The sequence below is a fragment of the Colius striatus genome, chromosome 3, assembly GCF_028858725.1.
Source record: "Colius striatus isolate bColStr4 chromosome 3, bColStr4.1.hap1, whole genome shotgun sequence".
Lineage (NCBI taxonomy): Eukaryota > Metazoa > Chordata > Aves > Coliiformes > Coliidae > Colius > Colius striatus.
Window position 1 is genome coordinate 97,222,971 of NC_084761.1, and position 16,261 is coordinate 97,239,231.

The window sequence follows — 16,261 nt, forward strand, 5'->3', positions numbered from 1 at the left end:
AAAGATGCAACAGGACTTGTGACCAAAGCCTTGAGGACAGGAGAGTCATGTAGGGCAGCTGCTGGTGCATGGCACGTAGCAGAGCTGTCTCATAGCCCTTTGTGGGCTCAGAGCAGATGCAAGCTGCTGGCCTGACCTTGGGAGGCCCCAGGGCTGTGTGCTGGCCTGGAGCTTGGCAGCCTTTGGCTCTCTTCTGGCCAGGACGATGACGTCTCCCATCTCGCTGTCGTTTGCCTGAGCCTCTGAATCTGTATCTTTTGGGGAGGAGATAGCAATGCCCATTTCTCAGGAGCTTTTTGAGGTCTGCAGAGGAAAGAACTCACCATAAAAACCTTGTATTTCAAAGGGCTGGAGGAGAAAGCCCTGGGGGAAGCAACTTTACTGATGTCATCGTCCTGTGATTTTGCAGGATATTTAATGGGAAGAGACACACAGTACAAGGAACGTGCAGCCTGTGCTTGCAAATTGTCTTAGATGATTATTTATGGGCATTTGTTTTGTCTGCACGTGCAGGGAATCAGATGGGGTTTGAATCTGATCTGCAGGGGCTTCAGTGAGTGGGAGGGAAGCCGACCTCTCCTTCCCCGCACTGGCTCCAGCTCTGGGGCATTTTGGATGAAGGCCCCTTGCCATGGTCTTCACATGTATTGTGAAAAGTTATTAATTGTTGTGAAAATTATTCACTTCCCTTAATACTAGGTGCTCTTTTTGGTGCTCAGCTTCTCAGCTCGTTCTTCTCTCCCATAGTTCACCCACTCCCTCACCAACCACCTCTGCTGCTCTGCCAGACTGGGCTCTGTGTGTGCTCTCCCTTTGGGGATGTATGAGTGTATCAGTAAATCCTTCCCATCCACATGCAGGGACTCCAGCCACACATTCTCTCCTCCCTTCCAGCTCTTTGAATAATTTGGGGATGATGTTGCACAAGGGTTTAAACAACTGTTCTTTTCTTTCTTCCCCAGGTCAACATGGATTTGTGGTTCTTTGTCCTTTTGCTGGGAAGTGGCCTGATAAGTGTAGGTGCTAACAACGTTACCACAGGTAAACCAGAGCTCCTTGGCTCCTCTCTTTTGTCCCTAAACCATCTTTAGGAGGAAAGGAGGAAGTGCTCACCTGCTTGATGGCTTGCCCCTTCTGCCCTCCACTTCAGGTAGTGTGGGAAAGAGGGTGATGGGCTGTAGGTTATACCTCTAGAAAGATTGGTCACAGAATCACAGGATCTCAGAATGGATCAGGGACCTCTAGAGCTGCCCCAGCCCCTGCTACAGCAGCTTCCCCTGCCTCAGGGGGCACAGGAACGTGTCCAGCTGGGGTTGGAAACCTCCTGAGAAGGAGCCTCCACACCCTCCCTGGGCAGCCTGGGCCAGGGCTCCCTCCCCTCAGCACCAAAGGAGTTTCTCCTCCTGTGCCAGTGGAACTGCCTGTGTTCCAGCTTCTGTCTATCACCCTTTGTCCTATCACTGGGCACCACACAACAAAGACTGGCCCCATCCTCCTGACATTCATCCTTTAGGTATTGGTAAGTGTTGATGAGATTCTCCCTCAATCTCCTCCAGGCTGTACAGCCCCAGATCCTCTTGTACAGGGCTCTCACCTTTGTTCCTCCTCAGTACCATACTAGGTGTGAGTTCCCTGCTTTACAGTTGTTCAGTTTCCCTGCTGCACAGTGCGCTCCCCGTCCTGCACTCACAACTCTTTGGCTGTTCTATCCTTGTAGAGTCACGTGAATCTCCAGCACCTAAACCCTCCAGCATTGCAGAAAGGTATCTCATGGAGTTTCCTCTGTGCTTTCTCCTCTCACAGAGCCACCCACCACAGTGCCCACCTCTCCCAGGAGCTCCACCAAAGCTCCTACAGCACGTCCTGACGACGGGACTACGACCAGCGCAAGCAGCCTCAACATTAGCACTCCAGTGACTGTCACTACCATAGCATCAAACCCCCCCACAACCACAGCCACCAGGACCTCTCCCAACACCACCACCATCACCCTCAATGCCTCCAGCGTGGGCAGCACCGTGCCCCTGGCCCCGGCCACCTCCCTGCTGCCCGGTGTGACGCCGGCTGCCCCTGTCACCGCTCTGCCCCACACAGAAGCCGAGGGCACCGAGAGGAACCTCAGCGCGACAGTCACCACGCAGGAGACCTCTTCTGCTGCCCACAATGGTAGGCATCTCCTTCACTCCTCTTGCCTCTGGCTTTGCTTCTTTTCTTCTTTTGGGTTTGATTTCTCCTAGTGAAGGTTTGAGCTTCGTGACAAGAAGCCAGGACAAGAAGCAGAGTCTTGTTCTGCTTCTGTCACAGATGGATTTCATTGCTTGCTGTGGTTTCCGGACTGTGAAATGGGGCTGGTGCTGCACAGCTCCCAGGTGCTGCCTGATAAGTTGATCCCTAACGGGCCTGTGTAGGCAACAGCAATAAATCACTCTGGGTTGTTGCTCAGCTGCAGAGTTTGGGTCATTCAGAGTGTGCTGCTACATGCTGAAGGATGTTCAGCCTGGAGATGAGGAGGCTGAGGGCAGACAGGAGCACTCTCTGACACTTCCTGACAGGAGGCTGCAGGGAGCTGGGGGTTCATCTCTGCTCCCCTGTAACAACTGTCAGGATAAGAAGAAATGGGCTGAAGTTGTCCCAGGGGAGGCTGAGATTGGAGCTGAGGCAGAACTGTTTCCCTGAGAGGGGTGTCAGCCCCTGTGCCAGGCTGCCCAGGGAGCTGGGGGAGTGCCCAGCCCTGGAGGGATCCCAAAGCCGTGGAGCTGAGGTGCTGAGGGCCGTGGGGTAGTGCTGGGCTGGGCAGGGTGAGGGCAGGGCTGGGACTGCATGATCCTAAAGCCCTTTTCCAGCCCACATGATTCTGTGATTCTATGACTCATTTGCACTTCATAGCCACCATGGGCTCAAAACATGCTTTCTGGCACCGTACAAGCACAAACACAACAAGGCAATCCCTGTCCCAAAGGATGTAGAGCAGAGGTGGCCAACCAGCTCCAGCCCCTGGGAAAGCTGGTAAATTGGCTCATTATCCCCAATTAGCCAAGCTGAAGATAAAGGATGCAGTAGGACACTGCTGGCCCATTGGGTAGGGTGAGCTCTTTACTACACCTGATGGTTGTAAACTGCTTGCAGACACAAGCCACACATGGTTTGATAAACCATCTGAAGGTGCTCCCTCTCCCCTGTGATGAGGGCCAGGAGAAATATGGTGAGACTTTACTGAGCACAGGATTCCATGCACTGGATGTCTCAGCTTTGCATTTGCATCCCATAATGGGGTGGCTGCCCCAGCCCTGGAAGTGTTCAACCTGGGCTAGTGGAAGGTGTCCCTGCTCGTGGCAGAGGGTTGGACTATACATGAGCTTTAACACCCCTTCCAACCCAAACCATTCTGTGATTCTGTGCTTACACTGTCTTCTTTCTTTCCCCATTACTTGGGCCACTTTAGTCTTTGAAAGGTCTAGATTGACAAGGGTTGCCTCTACTGCCATCCTGCTGTCATTCCCCTCTTGGCACATCATAAAAGTGGCCCCTAAGAATGTAGTTTGACTGCTCCATTAGGTTAAGAGCAGCAAAAATCAGGCAAAAAGAGGTTGAGATGACCAGAAATCTTAACTGATGTGTGACTCTTGCCTATTGCTGCATCGTTTGAGACTCAGCTTTGATCCTTCATGCCTTGAGTTCCAGCAGTTCCATAGCAGTGCCTGCTAGAGCTTCTATGAGAGCCTTGGCAGTGCAGGATTTAGTGCAAATCCAGCATGGGTAACTTTCAGAAAAGACTGGAAGGAGGTAATGCTGGAGTTAATGCAGGAAGATGTCAAGTGCACATTCCTTAAGAACAATTTTCTCAAGGGATATTGGGTGTTGGGTATCTAAACCCCTCTTCACATCAGTGAGAGAGAGCTGTGTGCCCCCTTCCTCTGGGCATCTGTGGACAGCACAGCCCAGGAAGCTGTGAGGAAGCAGTGAGGGAGGAAAAGCTCTAACTCATCCTGCACATAAGAAGGGATGTGGCTGAAGGAAGTTTGTGTCCTGCAACCCCTGAACTCATCCAGCTTCCTTCCAAACACAAATCCTCAAGGCACAAATCCAGGCACGGTGCAAGTGTAGAGTATATGTAGCCTTCACATGGGAGTGATGGAGGCAAAAGCCCTAAATACTGCCCAGATCAGGAGTCTGTAGTATCATGTCTGCTAGTGGGGAACTGGATTTAATCATTTTTGTGTCTCTCCTACTGTTTTTCATGAGCTGGGTTCCTGGTTTTGGTGAACTCCCTTGGTGTGTGCTGTGATGTGTTGGCCATTGCACCATCGGGGCCAGATGTGGCTTCTCACTTGCTGTCAGCCCCAAGAACAAATGACCAAACCTGATCTTTTTTTTTTCTCTGCTTCAAGTCATTTGTCAAGGAGCAGAATTAGTTTTAGGGGGCTTGCCTGGGCCATTCATCTTAATGGGAAATTTGAGTATCAGTCGTGGAAGAATTCAGTAGTGCTCAAGAGGGGAGTGAGGGTAGAAGGCAGCACATGAATTCCATGTCAGTTAGTTCATTGCATGAGCTACATGCCATGCCATGGCAGTTCCTGCTTCTCCAAATCTACCAAGATCTTCCTCAAGTCAATGCTGCAGCTCTCCACACAGAGCAGAGGCGTGGGCTGCCCGTGCCAGCAGTGCTGCAGCAGGAGAACTGCTCAGGCCTCTCGTTGGCACCGGTTTCTCCTGGCTTCCTCTAGAGGAGCCATCCAAAACAGTGGGCAGAGGCTTTCCTTGGATGCTCCTCACCCCATCCCTCAGCCCAGCTGCTCCTAATTGAACTCTTGGCTCAGCCACCCTTTTAAAAGGATGCAGGAGTGTTATCTCTTCATGTTTAAGCGTTAATGAATTCCACCACTGCCTTGTGGTTATAGGCTCAAACAGTCTGTGGTATCGATTCAGAGTGGTAGGTTGTGTTTAAACTCAGCTTCAGCTCCCTGCTCTGCTGATAAAAACTTGGGATTTGATCCCCTTTCCATGTTACTAAGCAAAAGCTGAATTCATTTTAGCATCCTGGCTTTGCAGCTGGTGTTTTAAAGGAAAGATTTACAAGAAGCTGATGAGAGTTACTAAATTTGTTGCTGTCTTGGTCTTTGATCCTTCCTGGCTTATTAAAATGTATATTCCTTTGTTGCTAAGAGACTTTTGTTTTCTTTTTCTGCAGGTAACTCTGACAGAAGAGGTAAGAATTTCATATCTCATCTCTCTTTAGTCAAGCCCTCAGCAAAAGCATTTCCAGGGGGGTTCTGCTGTTAGATAACTCTCCTTGTGACACACTTCCCAAACTGCATTTACAAAGCTCTTTACAAGAGCTGCTGACACACTGATACCTTAATTCATGTTAGGCTCTTCTTTCTAAAAAGAAACCAATTTGTCCATGTCCTGTTAAATAGGATGAGTTCCTGCTGAGCTCTCTGCAGCACCATCCCCAGAGCTGGGTGAACAAACTCTTAAGAAGCCATTCAGGAAATTTCCTCCTTTCTTTTTTGGTTATGATTTGTCTTTCTTGGCTGATGACTTACCCTGTTTGATCCAGACTCGTGCTGCAAATGAGGTGAATAATTATGATCCTCCTGAATTGTGCTGGTGAGCAGTAGCACAAATGCATTTCTTCACATAATAGCTCTTAGCTGCAGCTTGCCATCTCTTAGTTCTGAGAAGCAGTGTTGCTACCAGAATATTTGCAATTCCTCATTGCTGAAGCAGTACACAATCCCAACACAGTTTGGGTTGGAAGGGACCTTAAAGCTCATCTCATTTCACCCCCAGCCATAGGGACACCTTGCACCAGCCCAGGTTGCTCCCAGCCCCATCCAGCCTGCCCTTGGACACTTCCAGGGATGGGGCAGCCACAGCCTCTCTGGGCAGCCTGTGCTAGAGCCTCACCACCTTCTTCCTGACATCTCATCTCAGACTCCTCTTTTTCAGTCTGGAGCCATCACCCCTTGTCCTGTCACACCAGGCCCTTGGACAAAGTCCCTCTCCAGCTTTCTGTTGGCCCCTTTAGGGACTGGAGGCTGCTGTAAGGTCTCCCCAGAGCCTTCTCTTCTCCAGGCTGCTTGGTGTGCCAGGCTCACAGCATCCTGCTGATGGTGTAGAGGAAAAGACAGATGCCCTGCAATAGTTCCTATCAGTGCATATTTGCACAGAGGAAGGAAAAGGGACATGAGTCTGAGTGAATTCATTGAAAATAATGATTAAGCCACTGTAGAAATATTCAGGGTAGTTCCTTGGATCTGCCATGGCTCAGGTCTGATTTTACCATCTCTCTGCCATTGTTCATCCCTGCTCCTGGGGGGAATCTGACTTCCTTACGATATTCCTGTTAATATTGCTGACAGTAATGTTAATCCCATACAATAATTAATGTTTTCCAAATCCTGTGACTCAGAGGATTCTTGTAGGGAGAGTGGTCACAATCCTGGCTGCCTGGCACCAGGAAGCAGCACTGGGAGTTAGACTGGGACAGTAAAATGTAGAGGGGCTGCTGTTGCCATTACCTATCGATGCCTGGGTCATGTTGGGGATATGTTGTCTTCCCAATGACTCTAAAGGGACTTATTCTGTCTCTGCAGGTGATTTTCCTCCTGCTTTAATATGGTAGAGTTGCAGTCAGTGCCATCTATTCTGGTGTATTCCAGAAAGCAACCTTTGTGTAAAGAACACAGGAAAGAATTGGTTTGATTTGTTCTTGCACCTCGATGCAGGATGAGTAAGATGTGGCATCAGCTAAGATGGATGATCTTCTGACCTAAGTACATTCTTTCCCAAATTCTACCCTCTAACCACTATAGAATAGATCCCATCACATGTTGAATGTGTCACATCATATATAGAATATATCACATCATGGTGAAAACTGGTGCAGGTTGCAGCAAGAAGCAGCTTCCCACCAAGTTCTGTGGCTTTTCCATTTAAAAGATCTCTGCTGGGTTAAGGGGGCTTTAGACAGCCCTGTGAAACTCCAGCAGATTAAATCCATGTACAAGGACTTCTGCAGGACTAACCAGCACAGAACAAGCTCTGCACCTGGCTCTGATGTATAGGGGACAGCTTTACAGCGTCTCTGCCTACAGCTAGAGACAATCTCAAGCACTAGAAGACAGTTTGCTGGCTCCTCAGAGGTGTTGCAGTCAGAAGTCTCAAGACTTCCAACCCCTACCATTCTATGATTCTGTGACTTAGCTCTTAGGTTTTATTTGCCATATGAGGGCATTGCCTGCAAATCATCACACAAAAATCACCTCTTTTGGTTGGAATAACATTTGTAAACCTCACAACCAGAGGAACAAATGCAGAAGTGTAACCAGAGTGCTCCTTGGAGGCTCAGCAGTCAGAGACACACAGAATAAATCCCACCTAAGAAAATCTGCTGGCTGAAATTGCTGAGACAACGTGGAGCAAGAATGTGCCCTGGCAGGGAAACAAATGGACAGAAGGTGGAAAGGGAGGTCATGCCCTGCAGTCTCAGGAGCTGAGACATGCAGAGCCAGCCCATACAGCTTGAGTGAGCTGATGGAAAATGAAAATACCCCCAGCTGGCATTGCTGGCATCCACATTTAGCTGGAAAAATGCCCTTCAGGGCCATTTTCCTATCTGGTTAGCATTGCTTAGCTTCCAGCCCCATCTAGGTAATTTGTTTGCACCAACCACTGTTTCACTGACCTCTGGGGCAAGTCACAAATAGCTTATTTAAAATGAAATCCATTGTGGGTACCAGAGGATGGGAATGCTTCAGATGTGCCTAAGCTAAGTGTGTTTGCAAGGGCATTGTGAGGTGCCTGCCCTTGAGAAGCCTCTGCGAGGGGATGAACCATGGTGTGAGCCAGGTTAGTCCACATTCGGTGGCTTTGCAGTGCAGAGAGTGCACAATGAGTTATCTTAACATCACCTCCTCTCTGAACTCAGCATTTCCAGGGAGGAAAGAGGTCCCAGCAGGAGCCACCTCATTGCAATGAGCCAGGCAGATGATAAATAGCTCAGTAGCCATGAGCCTCTCCAGCCTGAAGGTGCTCAGAGCCCAGGTGCAGCAGGAGGTGTCACCCTCTTGCCTTGTTTGACAAAGAACTGGAAGCAAAATCATGACAGCTTTGCAGGTGGGATCTCACAAAGGCCACAGTTTTCCTTACCAAACTCACAGACCTGTTTAGAAACTTCTCATCTTGATCTTGACAACTCAGGCAGAAGAGTTTGTGGATGCTCAGGTGACAGAGCAGGAGTGCCTGAGATGTGTGATGCTCACTCAGGTGCTGTGTCTGTCTTCACTGTCAGGCTGGAGAGATATCACCTGACTCAATACCACTACCACTATGATTATTATTCCTTTGCAGGCAGAAATTGTAGAGCTCTTCCCTGCTAAATGATGGTGCTGGATGGTTTTTCCCTGTTGATAACCACACCTTTCTGTTCCTATTGCAGATGAGACTCCAATTATAGCTGTGATGGTGGCCCTGTCTTCCCTTCTAGTCATAGTATTTATTATTATAGTGCTGTACATGTTAAGGTAAGAGATGCTTTAATGCTGACTTTCCTTTCTGACAGAACTTAATGACTGAATGTACAGGAATAAGCCTTTTGTGCTGTCTCCTAAGCTAAAGGCTGACACAGTCCTTTAAAAAGAAACCTGTGTGGATAATGAACATTATGTTTGGTGTTACCTAGTAAATGATGCTTATTCCTTTCTCTGGAAAGCTGATCTTCCTGTGGGTAATGCCTGTGCTGCTACTGACAGAGTCATATTTAGTAGGGCAGATTAAACTGGAGTCCTGTCAGTGCAGTTAAAAAGCAGATAAGGTGTCCTGGCATGGCTGAAGGTGTTGGGCTGAGTAATCCAGGGAAGCTGGACACAGCACTCAAGCCAGAAAGCCCTTTGCTTGTATAACCAGGTGTGTTACTCCTTGATCCCCATCCAGCATCCAGAGCCAAGCTCTGCCTTGGATACCAAACCTGTGTGCCATGCCTGTGCACCTTCCTCTGCGAGGTAGCAAATGGCTGGAGCCCATGAGGAGTGTGTGATGATGCTGGACCTGGAGCTATAACAGCAAAGCCTCCTTAGCTCTGCTTTTCAAAAGCCCAAACAGATGGCCTTCTCAAAATGTAGCATTGCCAGCTCCTGAGTGCATATCTGCTCAGTTAACACAGGGTGTTTATTCACCTGCAGAAAACTCCTTCATTTACTCCCCATCCTGGTGATTAAAGAAGTAAAAAAAAAAAGAGAAAGAAAACCCAATTTCCTTCACAGTGGAAAAATCCCCTTTGTGTCCTGGCTCTGGGCCTGCCCTCACACCACTGAACCTGATGAGTTTTGCCTTGGGAGTTCAGCAGCAGCAGAGTTTTAAGTCCTCCCCACCTGGCTTCCAGCCCTTAAAAAAAGGCTTTTCTGTTTGCCCAGTGATTCAGCAAAACCCTAAACTTCAGGCAGCTGGAGTGCAAGCATCTGCTTCAAGTTAAAAGCACATGGAGGAGGGCTTTGCTGTAGGACACAGCAGCCTGGGGTTTGTGGGCTTTGCTGAATCAGCCTGTGGAGCAGGAACTCCTTGGGGTGTCCTCCATAAAATGCAGCCTTAAAGCTTCTCCTCCTGCCTTTCACCTTGCTCTGATCCCCTGCAGCCTTTGCAGATGTGCTCGGTTAAAGTCAATGCCTGGGGGCAGTAGGATGGCCTCGAGCCTCTTGGAGCCACCAGCTACTTCATCAAGCCATGAGAAAGTGCTGAAGGCCCTTCATGGCTGCATCTCTCATCTAGAAGGTCACCTGGGCTATTTGGTGGCTGCCTCCTGATGTTCTCCACTCCTCTGTCTTCTGCAGGTTCAAGAAATACAAGCAAGCAGGGAGTCACTCCAACTCCTTTCGGTTGTCCAACGGCCGGACGGATGATGCAGGTGAGGGGGCCAAAAATGCATCTCACAGAAGGAAGAAGCTTTGTTCAGATCCAAATGGATCAATGCAAACGTTTAGAGTAACAGAGGGATGTTTTAGGGTGTTTTGTTTCCCAGTGGTTGGAATCAGACAGGGTTAGCTAGTGAAATAACCAGCAATGCACCTCAAAGGTCAATCTACTGACCGTGCAGTGCCTTTCCCCCTCCAACACTGCAATAAAACCTGTGCAGCTTGAGAGCATGTAGCCAACATAATACCCAGTGACATCTTTTAGTGGCCAGCTCAAAAAACACTCACCAAATCCTCATTTGGGGAGGTGATTTGCTGGAAATGTGTGTAAAGGAAAAGGAAGATTGTTTTCTGTTTGAGTATCGTCTTGGAAAGGTGTCTGAGGATGATCCTGACTTGTGGTTGTATTCCTTCTGATGGGAATAATGTAAATATTATACACCAGGATATATATAAACACACCAGAATAATGTCAGTATCTGCACCAGATATAAACCACACAGAGCAGGAGACAGACCTCTGCAGAAGTCCAGGAGAGCCTGTGGATTCAGCACTGTCCCAGCCGAGTCCAATGCAGCAACAGCACTGGGGCACTCTGGGCTTTGGTCTCCAACCTCCTGTTATTGGAGGAATCATAGAATCACAGAATCATTTTGGTTGGAAAATACCTTTAAGAGCATTGAGTCCCAGCCCTGCCCTCACCCTGCCCAGCCCAGCACTACCCCACAGCCCTCAGCACCTCAGCTCCATGGCTTTGGGATCCCGCCAGGGCTGGGACTCCCCCAGCTCCCTGGGACAGTGTCTGACAAACCCTCTCAGGGAAAAAGTGGTTTTTTCACTTACATTTGGATTTGTTTCTTGCTCTGAACTTTCTCTCTTTTCCACCAATCTGGCAAACTTTTACAGAGTGACAATGCATTTCCCAGCTTTCATTCCAGTGACAAGGTGTTTGCCTTCAAGTGGCTCATGTTAAAATGGGTGATCACTCCCAACACCAGACTACTCACAGCTCCTCTTTTGACTTTTCCACTTTCTCTTTGACTCAAATAAGAAGCTTTTTGGAGAAAACACATCTTTGGGAAAGAACTAAATATACTTCTAACCTTTTAAATTAGGATGATGTCTGATTAAAACCCAGATCCAACTGTAGACACCAATCTAACATTTTCAAGAGATAGCAGGGAATACATTGGGGTTTATTTCTGTATAAGAGCTACTGGGATCCCCTTAGAAATGCAGAAATGCCATTTTGAAGTCTGTAATGTCTAAACTCTTCTGTCCCCATGCTTGTCTCATTCTCTGGCTTTGAGCCACAGCTGCCCATTGAGGGTCTGAAGCTGGGCATCTCCATCTATGTAGGCACCAGAGTAAGAGCTTGGGGAGGAACCACCATCTCTTAAACTCAGTTCAGATCCTTCAGATCCTCCTCCCACAGGCACCTTCAGAGCAAGTGTTAACCAAAAATCAGCACTTTTTTTGTTACACTGGCAGCTGAGACCTTCCCTACCCATTTTATGTTGCTGTAAATGAAGGTGTGAACTTTATGAACCATTGGTGCTGTTGGTATAACCCTCGTGTGGCCTTTCTTGGCTTCACAAAGGAACCTCAAGCAACAGCTCCCTTGGCTGTGTGCACTTGGAGTTAGGTCATGGTGACGATGCCAGACTTTCCATGTGAGAGAAGATGAAGTCCAAATTCAGAGGGAGATGGTCTTCATCCCTCAGTATTGATGACTTGGTCCTCATTGCCCTGTCCTGCCTCTACAGTCATGCAATGCTTGATCCCAGGCTGTTGGAAGAGTTTCATGTTACAGAATCACAGAACCACTGAGGTTGGAAAATACCTTTAAGGTTCCAAGTCCAACTGTTCCTCCAGCTCTGCCACAGCTGCCACTAACCCACAGCCACCAGCCCCACAGCTCCATGGCTTTGGGGTCCCTCCAGGGATGGGGACTCCACCACTGCCCTGGACAGTCTGTGCCAAGCCTTCACAGTCCTTTGGGGAAAAGGTTCTTCTCAGTCTCTGATCTCAACCTCCCCTGGTGCAACTTGAAGCTGTTTCCTCTTCTCCTGTTGCTTGTAGCTTGGGAGCAGAGACTGACTTCTCCTGGCCACAATCTCCTGTGTCAGAGTGCTGCTGTGTCCCCTCAGACTCCTCTTCTCCAGGCTGAACACCCCCATTCCCTCAGCCCCTCCCCAGCCCCTTGTGCTCCAGCCCCTTCCCCAGCTCTGTGCCCGGCTCTGGCCACGCTGCAGCCCCTCAGTGTCCCTGTGGCAGTGAGTGAGGGGCCCAGCACTGACACAGCCCTGGAGCTGCAGCCTCCCCAGGGCCCAGCACAGGGGACAATCCCTGCCCTGCTCCTGCTGCCACCCCAGTGCTGATCCCAGCCAGGCTGCCCTTGGCCTTCTTGCCCCCCTGGGCACGCTGCTGGCTCCTGTTCAGCACCAACCCCCCCCAGGCCCTTTCCCTGCAGCAGCTTCCATCCCCTCTGCCCCAGCCTGGAGCTGCCTGGCCTTGGTTCTCCTTGTAGTATCCTGTTGCTATGGCAGTGTGATGCCCAACCACGGGGCAAAGACTTTTACATTATCACATCATCCCCACTGTAGGAAGAGCAAAAGGCCAGAGAGGCTGTGGCTGCCCCATCCCTGGCAGTGCCCAAGGGCAGGTTGGATGGGGCTGGGACCAACCTGTGCTTGGTGGATGGTGTCCCTGCCATGGCAGGGGGTTGGAATGAGACGAGCTTTAAGATCCCTTCCAACTCAACCCATGCCAGGAGTCAGTGCACACACGGGGAGGGCGGGAGGTGGCGTGTGCCCGGGTGGGCTGGGGGCCGTGTGACACGCTGCCGTTGCAGAGCCGCAGAGCATGCCGCTGCTCGCCCGCTCGCCCAGCACCAACAGGAAATACCCACCGCTGCCCGTGGACAAGCTGGAGGAGGAGATCAACCGCCGCATGGCCGACGACAACAAGCTCTTTCGGGAGGAGTTCAACGTGAGTGCCCTCGCTCCTCGCCCTCACGTCCCTCAGCCCCGCTCAGCTTGTGGGAGAGTTCCAAGCTGGCCTGGCTTGGTAGAGCAGGGACAGAAGGGCTGTGAGGTGGGAGGGCATGTTGTGCCCTGAGGCTGCTGTGGGGGTGGGCAAGCCACTACCCCTCACATTCCCTGCAGAGAGCGGAGGGTTTCTAGCACAGTGGCACTACAGGGTTACGTTTCTCTGGGTTCAGGAGGTGTCCTGGATGGCTTGGGGTTTTCCAGAGCTTCTCTGCCTGCTGGTTTCTTCCCAAGCTCTCATTCCCTCCTCCCAATCCTCATGGCTTAAATCCACAAATGGCCAAAACAGGAGCTCTGAGCCCATCCATTCCAATGGGCTGTTAACCCTGAAACAGAGCGATGCCAGTTTACAGGACAGCAGTTGGCCTTCAGCAATGAGTAATCACAGAATCATTTTGGTTGGAAAAGACCTTTAAGATCATCTCACCTCACACTGCCAAGCTCATCACTAACCCACCTCCCTCAGCACCTAATAGTTCAGGTGTTGTGCTCATCCCATGATGCTGAAGCATCTCTTCTGACATGGCTCCAAGCTCTCCTTGACGTCACTGAGCTCTGCAGCTTCTTGTGGTGATAAACCTGTCTCACCCTGGCAATACAAAAATAGGCAGAGCAGTACTCAGGTAGGGAACAAAGTTAAACAACAAGCTGGGATATGTAATGTAGGAGCTGCTGAACTACCCAGACTCTTCACCAGCCTATGTAATGAAAGAAAACCCACTGTTGATCTGGTTGCCTGTGCTGCAAGGGTGTCCTCTGCAAATACACAAAGCCTTGAGTCCAAGGTGTCATGTGGCAATATGAGGATGAAGAGAAGATAAAAAAAACAGCCACTGGACTTTCTCCAACTGTTGCACAACTTGATACCCTTCCTGGCCACGCTCCTGTGATGCTGAATAGCACCATGAATGCCCGGGGAGGGGGATTTCTGGGCTTATAAATACCTCATTGGCATCAAGACTTCCGTTGTTGCCTCTGTCCTGTCAGCTGGAGGAAGGGATGGCAGGTCCCTCTGCTGCATTCTCCTCTGTGCTGTTCAAAGAGGCTGTGAAGTAACAGCTCTGGGGAAGCACCTCCTCTGCCTGAGCATGAGGCAGCATGGCAGTGACCTCAGCACCCCTCACCTGCAGCTCCCTGCTGCTCTTGGATGGGGAATACCTCCCTGCAGCTCCCTGCTGCCCTTGCATGGGGAATACCTCCCTGCATGGGTGCTGCTTCCCATCACTGGGTGACCATCGGCATCCCTGTTAGAGGGAAGCTCAGCAGGAGCAGCAGTGAGCTCCTGGGTGACTGGGCCGGTTGGGTTGGTATCAGAGGCTTTGCTGCCACCTCGTGTCCGTGGGGGCCTGAGATTCCAGACTGCACCTTTCAGAAGGGATCTGCTCTCTGTCATCCAGCCCAGGATACTTCACTGGTCACCTTGAGCTGAGTGGGGACAAGCAGAGTTGGTGGGGTGAAGGTGAGGGGTGTGGGTGGTGGGGACACGTCCAAAGGGGCAGGAGGACGAGGGGTTGCTGCAGGTCACCTCTGGCAAAGGGTGACCTCCCTCTGATGGGATCTGGGATATGCCAGTTCTTGCTGTGCCCTGAGTAAGAACCTGATGGAAACCTCACTGTTCTGCCCTTGCAGGCTCTCCCAGCCTGTCCCATACAGGCCACATGTGAAGCTGCTTCCAAGGAGGAGAACAAGGAGAAGAACAGATACGTGAACATTCTGCCCTGTAGGTACCAGAGCCAGTGGGGATGGGGGGACACAGACAATGCTCCTGCCAGGGCTCCCCAGTTCTGCATCTGGGATGGACAGACACATAGCTGAGGACATTTCACCTGCCAGATGGGGGGCTGCATCTGCTTTAGCTTTAGATATGTATGAGGAGGAGCTCCCTGCAGCCATAGAAAGTGAAACAGATGGGAAATGCCCAAGTGACCAGCTCTGTGCAGTGAGCTGCCTCAGGGGCTTCCTCAAATGTGTGCACTCTGCAGAAGAACTTCCTTGGGTGAGGTCTAACACCAATCTGGGCTTAAGCAAGAAGAACTTGGGGGCATAAAGGTGTTTGTGGGATGGGGGGGAGCCAGCAAGCCTGGGCTCTGCTTTCTCTCTATGCCAGACTTGAGCTCTGTGGAAGGAGTGGTTTTTAATGCAGGGGTTTCATTTTCCTCCAGATGATCATTCCAGGGTTCACCTGACTCCTGTTGAAGGGGTTCCTGACTCCGACTACATCAATGCCTCCTTCATCAATGTGAGTTGGGGGGTTTGAAGGGAAAAGCCCAGGGCCAGCAGTATCCTCATCCCACCAGGAACATGGGGCTTTCTTTGGGGGGTGTTTTGGGCTTGGGAGAGGGTGATTAAGAGACTACCTTCTATGTTGACTTCTCTTCAGCACCTCTAGAGCAACAGATTACACCCATAACCTTGGTGTGGCCATGGCAGAGTTCACTGGGCTTCACTCTGCACCTTGCAAGCGTGGCTGGAGGAAGAGGCTGAGAGCTGGAACTCACATCCTAGCTGGAGCTCTACCCTTGCCAAGCTGCTTTGCCACAGTCCCATCTCTTTCCACCTCTGTTTTCCCCACTTGTAAAATGATGAGAAGCACACTTGCACTCCTTAGAGTGCTGCAAAGCCCAAGCCAGATGGTTTGGAAGGGGTTTGGGAAGTATTCCTGCAGGCATTAGGGATTCTAATGGCTGATGAGTGATGTGGCTGCTTAATCTTGAGTATTTCCCAGGGCTGGATGTGAGAAGGGGATGAAAAAGACACCAAGAAACCCAGCTAAAACAGAAGCAGCGTTGCCCTGCTCTGTTCCTAGGAGAAGAGGGCTCCTGTGTGGTTATCACCATACAGCTCAATTAAGTTGGGAGAGTAATGTGAAGAAGACTGTGAGAGAGATGGAGGCACATGAAGAAAAGCAAGACCCAAAAAGAGCTTTTTTCCTTTCCTCATCAATAAATAAACACCCATTAGGAAATGCCCCAAATCTCCTGAGGATCAGTGCTGCTCTCCACAGGGTGCTCTGGATGCCAGGACTGATCCCAGCAGAGGGGCTGTCAGCTGCCACTTCCTTAGTGCCCTGTGCCAACAAGTGGGGTCATTCCCACATGAGCATGGGAAGTGTTGCTGTGGGGAAAGGACCCTTTGCACAAGGGTTTGCCATTATTTCTGCCCTGCTCTCAGTGCTGTTTCTCCCCTGAGAGGCTGCAGCCACTTGTCTGCACAAGGAGGAGTGAGCAACAGGGTGTGTGATGCCTCTGTTAATGGTGTAAATGCACTTCATGACTCTTGCATTAGACAAATGCTCATCTT

The 16,261-nt window shown here is 50.3% G+C and overlaps 1 protein-coding gene across 4 annotated transcripts in view; it reads left to right on the plus strand.

The window, feature by feature from the left end:
• PTPRA (protein tyrosine phosphatase receptor type A) overlaps nucleotides 1-16,261 on the plus strand; it is a 129,664-nt gene that overhangs the window by 100,992 nt on the left and 12,411 nt on the right. For 3 of the 4 annotated variants that reach the window (XM_061992085.1, XM_061992087.1, XM_061992088.1), the window contains 8 exons: nucleotides 963-1,041; nucleotides 1,804-2,166; nucleotides 5,189-5,206; nucleotides 8,444-8,528; nucleotides 9,831-9,904; nucleotides 12,766-12,902; nucleotides 14,591-14,681; nucleotides 15,124-15,200. In XM_061992085.1, coding sequence (XP_061848069.1) covers nucleotides 963-1,041; nucleotides 1,804-2,166; nucleotides 5,189-5,206; nucleotides 8,444-8,528; nucleotides 9,831-9,904; nucleotides 12,766-12,902; nucleotides 14,591-14,681; nucleotides 15,124-15,200 — 924 coding nt within the window. The remainder of the gene's footprint in view (nucleotides 1-962; nucleotides 1,042-1,803; nucleotides 2,167-5,188; nucleotides 5,207-8,443; nucleotides 8,529-9,830; nucleotides 9,905-12,765; nucleotides 12,903-14,590; nucleotides 14,682-15,123; nucleotides 15,201-16,261) is intronic. The other variant, XM_061992086.1, reaches the window with a different exon arrangement.